The sequence below is a fragment of the Aphis gossypii genome, chromosome 2 (assembly GCF_020184175.1).
Source record: "Aphis gossypii isolate Hap1 chromosome 2, ASM2018417v2, whole genome shotgun sequence".
Classification (NCBI taxonomy): domain Eukaryota; kingdom Metazoa; phylum Arthropoda; class Insecta; order Hemiptera; family Aphididae; genus Aphis; species Aphis gossypii.
The window spans coordinates 87487393-87500219 of record NC_065531.1 but is presented as its reverse complement, the minus strand read 5'-3'; the positions used below and the strand labels follow the sequence as shown (position 1 = coordinate 87500219).

The following is a 12827-nucleotide window of genomic DNA, read 5'->3' as shown; positions in this document are numbered from 1 at the left end:
TGAGTTTTTTGTAAAATATTATATTTATCAATCGTTTGGCCGAAAAGAACAACATGGTCAATCGTTTGATAGTCATATATTAATATGTATTAAATATATTTGAATAAATAAATTATTTTGTTATTTAGTTTTTATTTTAAATCTAATCGATTTAATTTAATTAAAACTTGTCAAATTCAATTAATCATTACAATTGAAACTAACAAATACCTATTTATATTTATTATAATCATTAATCGCTTTATTTTACAATGGCTTACTTTGAAAATTTCAACTAATTGAGCCATACGCTCATACCCTTATGTAATATGACGTGTAATATGTATATATATGTGTTTGGGGTATATGTATACAGTATAAATGTGGGAGGGATTTAATTATAATGTTATATGTACACAAAATTAACTTAAGCTTAAAGCCCAAGCTCTTTGACGAAAACGTGACTTCTGAGAAACCGTTCTGACTCGATAAATTCGTTAATCTAAACGATACAGCTTTGACAAAATCGGTAAATGCCACAGACCTATCCTTCAACCTTCTAGCAGCCAGTTAACCCACAATGAGCTTTTCTGGAGAGTTTAATATATACGATATCAATTATTCGAGTAGCTAAAGTACTTAAAATTATCGTTAAATGGGTTAAGTAAATTCTTTAAACGTTTAAAACAGTGATCTAACGTTCACTCGCACTCCACACACATTTTGCTGCTCGTTCAAACGCGGCCTACATGCCATTAAATTGTCCAGAAACGAGTCACGTTTCCACTATAATAATATTCCGATATTTTCTAACCTCCTCCACACTAGTGCAATAACAGCTCGGTCTGGGGTCGGAGAATCGTTTTAGCAATAAATATCGCTTTATTCTGTAACAATATTTCCTTTTAATGCGTTTCACCCGAGGCTTTTATGTGATTTTTTTTACCGCTTCATTTTTATGTATATAATATACACTTTTGCCTTCGAGTTTCGTTTTGTGGTTTTGCACCCACCACGGATACCGCCTACGCCGATTTAGACATAAATAAACACCCAGGGTGCCATTATTGAAATGAATTACACTCAATGTTTTTATTTCATCTATATTTTTATATTTTTAATCGTCAAAAAAACATTGATTGTTAAGTTAGACGTATAAAATGTGGAAGGTTATTTTTTGCATGCCATGCCACTAATAATAATATTTCATACTTTATAACAATATACGAATATCATACATACCTGCAAGAAATGTAATGGAACCCTATAATTAAACTAAACACCATTTTTTAGGTGACACAATACAATATAATATTAAACCGTAAATTTCTTTTGATTTTTCAATTCTATACAAAACGCAAATAAACATATTTTAATTGTGCATAATGTTCTGTTTATTTTGCTTGTTATGTTTTTCTTAACCGTGACACCAATAAACAAATATTAATTAAATATGTTAGATGAACATTAAACTATTCAAAATAATTTTGTACGTTTTAATACAATTTTAATTATTTAGTGTTACGATGTTGACTATTTTAAATTGTCCATTGAGAAATGCATTTAGAAAATAATGCTTTGATCAGTTTTGAAAAGACTATATAACTTTTTACTAGTAATAGTTGTCCAAAGCGAGTATTACGCCTTTTTATAGCTTTAATAATTATTGTGTTGCTAAATTATTCAACCATAATTTAAATAGAACACTAATTTTACTGACTACGATTTAACCTTATCGATATTTAATAAAAAAACGTTTAATTAGTTTTAAAAATACATATATATTAAACGTAATATATACGATACCATAAGATGCTTTGATCTTAGATATTATTTTGATCCTCTAAACTTAAAAGTATGTTTGAAATGACTTGTGAAGTTTTACGACGATACGTCAAAATTGAAATCAAAGTAAAATGGAAATCTATACATCAAAAGTTAAAAAAAAATATGATTTGATTTAAGTTTGTGAAAACTTTTGATTGACGTTTGGGTCGTATATGATGAACAAATCGTAAAATATTGGGTATTTTCTAAATGATTTAATTAAATTGTTTAGTTAACTACATTATTATGGATAAACGTGATAATTCGTTATAAATCACTATATTTGTAACAAATCAGATATCAACAACTTCCGATGTAGATGTATTATTTGAAATAGTTAGGTGACTTAATATTTTATTGATCGTAGTGGTATAGTCTGGTAATGGAAAATTACAAAACGTAAAAATGTTAAGTTGTCTATGTTTTTACACGTACAGAAAAAGAAAATTCAATCGCATTTGTATTTTATTGTAAACATCATTGACAAATAAAATCACATATGATTTCGTATTCCAATATATCCTCTGTGATTCGTTTATAAATTACTATGTACAATAGAATATATATTTAATAGAAATAATAGAAACCGGTTGACGCTTATAGTTGCAGTGAATATATCAGGTTTAATTATCTAAAATTAGAGATTCCAGCAAAACTCTTATGTCATATACAATGGATGGAGTCACAGCTCAATATTTTGATGATGTTTACGACAAATTATCAAGTTATCAGTAATGTAGCCTTTACTGCGCATAAGCAAGTGACTTATCGCACATTTTTCCCGATGATAATTTGTTTTAAACTTCGAATTTGAGATAAATATGCGAATAGTTTCTAACGAACGTGCAGTAAAAGCTACATAACTGGCAACTCGTAGCTAACATGTACATCATCGACAATATAAGTAATATCCAGGATGTACCAAGACTATTTAACAAATATAGTAATATTCCAAAAATATTTAATAAATAGTCTTGTTATACCTTATATAGGGCATGACTATACATTGTATATGATCTAAGGCAAAACTCAAATGTTTTATACGCTTGTTTTGTATGTATCAATTGCTATGACACTCTTATAAAGACCAAACCCCATACGGATGTAATGACGTCTATTTTTAATGAATTTAGATAAATGTTATATCTATAATAAATTAATAGTTACTCACAGTATAATTAACAAAATTATATGACAATAATACATTTTAGAAAAAATAAAAATGTTAAACAACCCTTTGTCAAAGTATATGACTAGAAATAAAATAAGATCATAAACAAGCTTTAAAAAAGTAGAAATGTAGTTACTTAGAAATTTTAATAAAAAAAAAAAAAACATTTCAACCCAAAATACAATGTTTTTTATTTTTTAATAATAGCCATACATATTACATACCTAGTTATAGAATGACTCATGACTTAACTAATATTACATCACTATTAACGATTTTCACTGTCTATCGTTGTCCATCTCATAAATTTTTGAAGTGATCACCATCATATTTACGTTATAGTTAGATGCTAATAAGATCTTGTAATAACAATTACAAAAACGAAAATTGTGCTAAACGCTATAAATTGGAATTAAAAAAAAAAAACCAAAATTTTCACATAATGTGCTTATATGTATTATAATATATGCTTATGCTGGAGAAAGTCAAATGTTTTAAATTATTATTTTTATTTCTATCAAACCTGTAATGAAGATCATCATTATTATTATATACTGTATTTATTAATTTATTAATTTCTCGAAAAACGTCCTCATTTAGAACCGTGCACTTAATTACCCTTATTTACGTCACAACATATTTCATCACGACACCATCCCGAAAACGTTCAAGGACACGCTACGGCAGCAGATACAAATTATTGACGTTATAATAATCTGAGAGTCACGCTGAACATTAACGTAGGCGAGGTGGCGGCGGCTGTGGCTGTTCTTCCGAAAAATAATGTAATATTGTCACGAGAATAATAAAATAAATAGTTAAGACAAGAGGCCAAATATAATTTCAAATTTAACCACGTAGTACATATTATATAATATAATTTCTTTGGTATACCGAATTACATCAAAAACTACAAAAACAGAGCGGAACAAATCTGTTCTCGAAGTCTTCTTTTTTTTTTTTATTGCAAGATAGTTTTTATTTAATTTTTTTAATTTTTTTTAAAATGGTTAAACTGATTTTCTAGTGCGTGCATAATATGATTAATTACAAGACTTGGTTTCGTACAGAAATTGAGGTCGACAGCGATTCGCCGGACGATCATTAATATTCGAATGTACCGGATAAGGGTGTTTAATATGTATATGATTATTATTTATTTTTACTAACTCCTTAGCGAGAATTATCGTTTACGAGAGAAAATAATTTAAAATCGAATTAATTGCTCGATGGTAGCGTCGTCTTAAGTACGGCACAGTCGTGAAACACTTTTGTCTTAAATACAAGCTTCCCGTAACTTATTTTCTATAATTGTTTTTGTTATTTTTTTTTTTTTTTTTACTTGCATAACAAAATTGTTTATTCTACTGAATTCAATTATAATATATTAAAAAACACACACACATTTTGTACAGTGCTGTTTAAAAATACCTTTCAAACGGAGCAATATATTTTAAAAAATTGATACAGAGTGATTCACATAAAATGATCACCCTTTTTTCAATAATAAAGTTATTCGAAATGTTAAGGCGTGTTCTGTGGAGATACAAACTTTTGTTTCCACAATAACTCCCCTTTTTGTAAATTAATTATTTAGCGGACATTTTTTTTTTAACGTTACATATTAGAATCAAAATTAAATTTAGTATTTTTGAGTTGTTTAAATGTGTATACATAAAGAATAATAAGTTCATGATATTAGGTTTGAAAGACATTTGGGCTATGCCGATATGATAATGTTAGTAATTAATATTATTAATTTATAAGTATTAATTATTTGTAAAAATGGTCAAAGTAAGTTTCAAAAATCATGATTTGAATAAATAGATTAAAAACTATATCTTTGTATAGAATATACGTTAGTGTATTCAATATGAATCATGTATTTACTTAGTTAATTCAAGCTTTTTTTAAAACTCATTGATTTTATTATTATTTGTTTGTTATTATTTTTACTATATTACATTTTATCAGTTTGAAAATGTTTTACCACAAATGTAATATTATAATATTATTATGTATACTGTTTAACTGTTTAATAATGCACAATAAGAATATTACAATATCTAAAATAGTTGTAAACACGGCACTCGAGGTAGGCAAATGTGTTACAGTCGTGTGTAGAAACGATATTCAAGGTATCACGAACAATAATGTAAAGAGTAAAATAAAACGTAGATTCTGTCGCGTCGGCGAGACAAATATACCACGATACAGATAATCATTAAAATGACAAAAAGACCTTTGCCATTTTAAAACGGCTCTTTGCCAAATGTCAAGTTTGTGTGTGATGTGCGTTGGCATCTATCCCATCTCAGACTTACTAGTCGCACTTATACTCACTCGAATAATAAACCAATCGCGCTTCTACGCAAATCTGACTTTTACATATGTAGGTCAAAACATTTATGCATATTGTGTAAACCGAGTGAAAATTCGTCGTTTACTCAGAAGGTAAAACTGCAGCGTGATAAGATTTATAGGGTTTACGCAAAGATGGGAAATACATTTCTGAACAGATTTCCTTAGGGTTTAGAGTAAAGATGGCAACATTTATTCTACTGAATTCGTTACAATGCGGGAAATATATTATATACTCGTATTTTCGATTGGCTAACGCATGGCAGAAAGAAAAGATGAATAATAATAGTAATAATAAAAGTAGCCTTGGTCTAGGGGGCCTGTAAAAAGTCTAATAGAATTCGTTCAAAATACATCTCGTACAGTTCAGTAACATACTTATATACACGCATATATATTGTATATAATATATATATTTCTTAGTGTATAATGTAAAAAATAAAAGCTTTTCTCTTTACATAATATTTTTTACCGATAAGATTTATTATTATTATTATTATTATTTTGTCGCTTTTAGACATTACTCGAGAACGCTTTTAAAATTCTATATCTGTTGTTTTAATTTTTAATCACGGTGTATGAACCATTTAACTTTATTATTATTATTATTCAATCACCGATAAAATCAGGACGAATTATAAAGATATCAATAAATAATACTGAACAAAAAAGGCTCCCGGAATAGTATTTCGGTGGCCAAAATATATATTTGAATGCTTTACTACCAACGCCCGTGGTACAAGTTTATGCCAAAAACAATAAATCACTCGTATGTACAATAAAACATATATATATATCATATCATAAGCGTGTGTGAGTAAAAAAAATAATAATAAAAGGATATTATAGTAAAATTGAATTGGAAAAAGCGTTAATTTTATGCTGGTTTTTGCTGTCAAATTTTTTTTTTTTTAATTTCGTTTGTGAATAAAATCGTTAGAACGTGTTTTTGTGCACGCTACCAAACAGTCCCTTGGATAACAATTCGTCACGCTCGTTGATAACATTATCAATTTTGAAAATCCTTTAAACTTGACACATATGTGTCTCTCATAATTCAAGCCGTTTTATGCCATTTCTGTGCACAAACACTATACTTATCCATACTAGAAAAATCGATGGTAGATACGATCAATATGAATATATCACCACGCAAATTTTCTTAATAAACAGATGATGTCTTTTCTGTCAAATGTTGTGTTGTCACGGTTGCTGAAAGTGTTATTCGCGAACGTTTTGTCGTTATTACTTACTGGTATCTATCATAACATGTTAAACTAGGACCAAAATTTCATGATGAGGGGTTGTAGCCCCTCTATATTTTTACTTTATTAATCTGTGTGAATATTTGTCCTATACATTTCTACTAAGTTGGTATAATTTCAAATGGTTTTTAATAATAAACATCATATGTATCCAGTAAATGGTTCATCAAGCATTCACACACTAATTTAACCGTTTAATAATATATTTAATCAAATTCTGATTGTTGGAATACTTAAATATACTAAAGTATCATGTTTTAAATTATTTTGATTTATAAATACAAGTTCAGCTTAAAAATTTATAGCAAAAAAGTTAGTTCTCATTTGAAAAAAAAATAATATCGCCATAGAACCCTCTTTAAATAATAGAACAATATTCTAAGCATTTGTAAAATTTTAAAAAAAAAATCTTGCAGTAGGTATATTTGTATTTAGCAAATATTATACCTCGTCGAGTATTCAATTCTAACTTGACCTAACCTTTGGTGGTTCTAAGCCCCCCCCCCAAGATCCCGCACGTTAAACCTATAGGTATCTCCTGCATGATCGCGAAGAGAAAAAAAAATTTGAAAGATAAAAACACCTTATACTTATAGATAGGAAAATACTACTGTATACAGCAGAAACTTTCGATTCGCACGCCAAAAGTTTGCGAAATATTAAATTGTACGCTGAGGAGTGGAAACGCGAATGTGGAATACGAATGATTGGGATGAGAGGGAGAGGATAAAGAAACACGCGTATGGAAGGGCACAAGCGAAAAAAATAAAGTAATAACAATAAGAAAGATATCGTCTGCGTATAAAAATTTATTTAATCTTCTTTTCTTTGCATCGCTCCCCTCGCGAATCTCGTCTCGCCCGCGGATTGTTTCTCACCGTCAGATTGTAATAATTTATATAAAGGGGCCCCTCACACACATACTCATGCATTGCAGCATTGGATAAAATGACTACTGCAATGTCCGTGCGTGCGTGTGTAGACTTAATGGCGCGTATGGGAATAATAGACGCGCGTTTTCGGTGATAAACCTACGACAACGGACGTGCGTGTGCTATGCACGACCGTCTCATATAGTTGACCGCCCGCGACAAAGACTTATATACAGAACGAATCACCAAGCATACTTACCTACCTCCTTATTTTTCTTCAATAATCCAGTTTTCAAAATCAGATTTTTAGAATTTTTAAATATATCTTAATATTGTATTTTAAAATTCTTTTAAGATTTTTTCCAATAAACTAGTGTCCTGTGAATGTTCTAACTTCTGATTTTCAAATCAAAAACCCTCTTTTATACGTGAATTATTTAGAGCAATTTCCTGACATTTTTTCAATACAAAATAAAAATTTTAACGAATAGATATTGAGTTCATTAACTTTGTATACTAATAATAATAAGTTTGGAAGACAAGAATAAGTTATGGCGATTTGAAAACATTAGTAATTGATATTAATACATCAATATTTATAATTATTAAGAATGATCCTAGTACCTGTATATTAAATACAAAACTTAACATAACATTTATTTTATATTTTTGTAAAACAATTTTTAAAGACGTTTGTCCCTTAAATAAACATTTTAATAATTGATAATCTACTTCTTAAAATTTTGAACTGAACACATCAAAATTTTCAACTAAAAAAAATATAATCTACTATAATAATAATTTGTATTAAAATAAAAGACGATCCTAAATACGAGTAGTATAAAAAAAAATCAAGAATATGATTTATTAGGTAAAGAAAATCGATAAAGTACTATTTCATTCAGTTTTGATCAAACAATGGATTATCAAAAGGACTCTAAAAAGTTAATGAACAAGAAAAAGTCAAAGTTAAAAATATGTTAATTGAATTGAATATTATAATTTCTATAAACTTTTTTTACTAACTAACTAAAAACTACTTAAAAATAAATTAATATTTAATACCATAGTACATACTTGTTACAAATACTTGACGAATATTTTATTATATTTTGATGAATCAAAAATTCGTTATATTCGTTTATTGTATGATCTAAACGTTGTTTGTCAGCTTAGACCATTTTATTGAAACGTCCCTTAGGTTCTGATATTATTTGTGTGTAAAAAGGCAAGTGAAACGCTATAACTAAGTTAAATACTTCTATCTGTAATCTTATGTAAATTTGGCAACATCACACTAAAATCTTATTGGTACAAAACGTACGGAATCGTGTGTCTTAAAATGTGTACAATCCCGTTCGCTGATAAGGGCCGTACGTAATAATTTTCTACCTAACAAAATATGCGGGTGGGTATGCTTAGTGAATCACTCTGTATACGAATGGTAACTCGATAACAGTATTGTATAGATACAACTTATACGTGTACACCCAGTCGCATGTATTTAAGGGATTAACGCAGTGGGAAATCGCCCCGAGCAGAGTAATTTAACAACCCAACAACAAATTTTACATCATTGTTCTATAAGCAACGATAATCCATCTTCAAATCGTATTCATAAAATAACTATACTATTATATTATAAGAGGGAACAGTTTTAATTTAGTATAAAAGTAAAAATATTCAAATATATATTTAAGTATTTTAAGGTGTCGTAATGTTTACTATATGATTATATATATATAGTAATTTAAAACTTAAAAATTAATAAAAAAACATATTTTCCAGTACATGATAATATTAATAGGAACATCACCAACATTAATTATTTAAATACAGCATTTTCCGTCATTCAAATTTTTATTACCATTTTTATTAAAAAATGTTTTAATTTAACATAATATTTTTTGTCCACAATCACTGTCATTTTATCTTTTTGATTTTTATAATTTATAGTATTGTTGAAATTATCTTTGCATATGTATAAAATAGAACTTAATCACTGAAATATTTTAAAATATTTATTTATGGTTACTAAAATATTTAAAATTAAAATAAGTGTCAATTTAATAATCCGTTTTCTAATAATTACAATTATAGAATATTGGGCTACTGGAAATTTTTTTATTTTAGTAATGTTGATATTTCCCAGTCTTCTGGGTTATATTTGTCTTGATGATTATTTAAGACTTTGTCTATACACCCGCGAGGAAAATTGAGTATTGTTAAAAAGTGGTAGTATACCATATTATATAATAACACTAATTTACTAACTCCGATTTATACAAACAACCAATGTATTTGTAACAACTACAGAGTATTTTCGAAGTATAGTAAAACTTGATAAAATGTCTAATGTTAAAAAATTATTAAAGAAAATAACGAGGATTAAATTACAAACAAACTAAGTGTGTGACAAATAATTCATCATGTAACTAAAACAATATAAAAATATGTATTAACTAATTTATTTTATTTCAGACATTTAAAGTTCAGATTTGAACAAAATATATAATTTAAAAAAATAATGATGATTGTAGTTAATGTTATGTAATTCAAAACTATTTTTCGTATGAATTTAAAATTTTAAAACATTTAGATTAATCTTATGCTATTGCATTTTTATATAACTTATAGTATTACTGCTATATAATAAAATAAATTAATATAATAATTTATAACAATTTATTAAATGTATGTGATAATAGGGTGATTCTTTCTTTTTTTGTATCTATACATATTATAATGTATGATAATACCCTTGAGTCCTTAGTTAAATATAAAAATTACCCAGGTAATGTTGACATTAATCAAAATTTAACATGCGTATTACACCTTTATAAATGTCTTAAAATAGTAGATGTAAAGAGGGTCAAAACTCAGTGTATACTAAGGTTTAATATTTTTTTTTCAGATTAGGCCGAAAGACCTGCTGAACTGGTTCAGACTATCCGTGGCCGTAAACAGCCAGTCAGCGACCAGCGGTGGGAGCTCCGGTGGTGGAAGTGGTTCGCCAAAAACCGGCACCGGAAACGCGGCTTCCGCCCCGTTAGGCTTGCTACAGGCCATCCCATCGGACGCGGTCAAACGGCTGGCGTTCTTGTTTTTGTCCACATGTGCACTACTGGCGTTCAGGCTAAAAATCATGGGTTCCAAACTGCCCGTATTTACTAGGTTAGTTTTACCTGTGGATCACAATTTTTTACGTATGCGACAAAATTCAATAAGAGAATGCTTATTTGCTATAATATATAATTTTACTTATTGACTTAGTAATGTATTTTATCAAAATGTGGCATACAGTATCATTCTCTAACTTTGATATTTTTTACCTGTCTTATGTATATTATCTTTCATAGGGTATGACTGAATTATACAATAAGCTAGTGACACAGCTATATATTTTATGTATGCAAAATATATACCATATAAGTATAATATGTTATAATATAGTATTATCTATATTATGTAATGACACGTGCGCATACGTATATTTCATCGTTGTATAACATTATTAAATTGTTGTCGTGTGCAGTGGCGTACACTGCGCACGGCACATAGGCGTCATCATCAGACACCTCTCAAAATAAGATATGGTCGCAAATCCGTAGACATAATCTATATAGTATTATAATATTATTGTTGTATTCGTAATAAGTATGTCTCATAGATAGTAATTTATTTTTTTATCAAAACTCACTTTAAATAACAAACATCACTATACGTATGTGTCCTTATTAATAATTATTAAACTAAATTTAGGTTTTCTCGCTGTATAATTTTCAATTTTTTCCAAATGAGTCAAATGTATACTATAAACTTATAAAATCTGTTATATTTTCATCTAAAAAAAAAAAAAAAAATTAGTATTGGTCAAAAAAGTAGTTTCAATGAATATTCAAGTATATAAATAGAAATGTTCAAATCCCAGTGAATAGGTAAGTAGGTTAGGTTAGGTTAATAGTAAATAGTAGGCCAAACTTTGCTGCCTCTACAGTGATGCCGCTCTACGCTCATTCTTAAATACGACAATGTCTATAATCACATATATGTATCTCGGTATCTATAATTACATAAAACCTATCAGTGATAATCGACGGAAAGTTGAGCTGCATCTTCATTTTTTACAGGGCGACGGCCGATTTCCAAAATTCGTCATCCGTTACGAGAGAAATACGTATATAGTGTTCCCTTAGTCGTTTATGTATAATCAACTGAATAATATACCATGCCTACGGCGTAAAGTTATGCGACATAAATCGATTTTCGAAGTGATATATATAATAAAAATACGCATATATGTATATAATATATGCTCGTGTTATAATGAAAATCGAAATAAAACCGACAGGATATGGGCGTGTGCGTTTTATTGGCATTGACATACTACTTCCGTACATAGAAAACTATACAAAAAAAAAACATTTCAAAATTCGCCTAATATCTCTAAAACTGAGAGGGCCAAATGTATTGACATGGGATGCATAATATGTTTATTATTTTTTTTTTTTTTTTGTCGTTTTTTATAGAATCGGCGTAATGCATCCCGTAATTTTTTATCAGTCATAAACATCAAAACCGCAATTTAAGTTAAAAAATGTAATTTCCCAAATATTTTTTATTTCTTCCCGATGAAAAAATATTGACACATTAAACTAAATAAAATGCTTGTTCGATAAATAATCTTACTGGTTATGTTTAAAAAAAAAAACAACAAAAACAAAAAAAATATTCGTTTATGCACCAATTACTTCATATACTCGTATAACACTAATCCGTTTTCAATCAAGAAACTCAAATAAAAAAAAAAAATAGTATTATTTATTATGTTATAATTAATGTTCAACATAAAATCACACAATCATGACTCTATAACTCAGCTGTTAACACAAATAATAATAATATATACATAATTTTGCAGTGTTTAATAAAGTAAAATTATATTTTAAAGATTTGACAATCCAGCCAGTGTATCGGATTGGCCTGCAAGACAACTAACCTATAACTATCTGGTAAGTGTCAATGCTTGGTTACTGGTGTTCCCATGCGACCTGTGCTGCGACTGGACCATGGGCACTATACCACTAGTTGAATCTACTTCGGATCCCAGAAACCTGGCAACTTTGGCCACATACACCGTGATCATTGCGCTCGTGTACACGGCGTTCACTACGTCAAATCGAACCAAACGCATTGTTGTTATTATGGTAAATACATATCATTCGATTATTATTGTTTTGTCTATGGAAAACTTTCTTGAACATTCTCCCGACCAATAATTACCTGTCAAAACATACTTAAATTTCCAATTCGTTTAGCAAAAAAGTTAAATCGATTTGTTCGTACCGTTTA

At 28.5% G+C, this 12827-nt stretch overlaps 1 protein-coding gene across 2 annotated transcripts in view; it reads left to right on the top strand.

Moving 5' to 3' along the window:
• LOC114119220 (protein O-mannosyl-transferase Tmtc3) overlaps positions 1–12827 on the top strand; it is a 50901-nt gene that overhangs the window by 33597 nt on the left and 4477 nt on the right. For both annotated transcript variants that reach the window (XM_027980720.2, XM_050199409.1), the window contains exons 7-8: positions 10390–10649; positions 12427–12682. In XM_027980720.2, coding sequence (XP_027836521.2) covers positions 10390–10649; positions 12427–12682 — 516 coding nt within the window. The remainder of the gene's footprint in view (positions 1–10389; positions 10650–12426; positions 12683–12827) is intronic.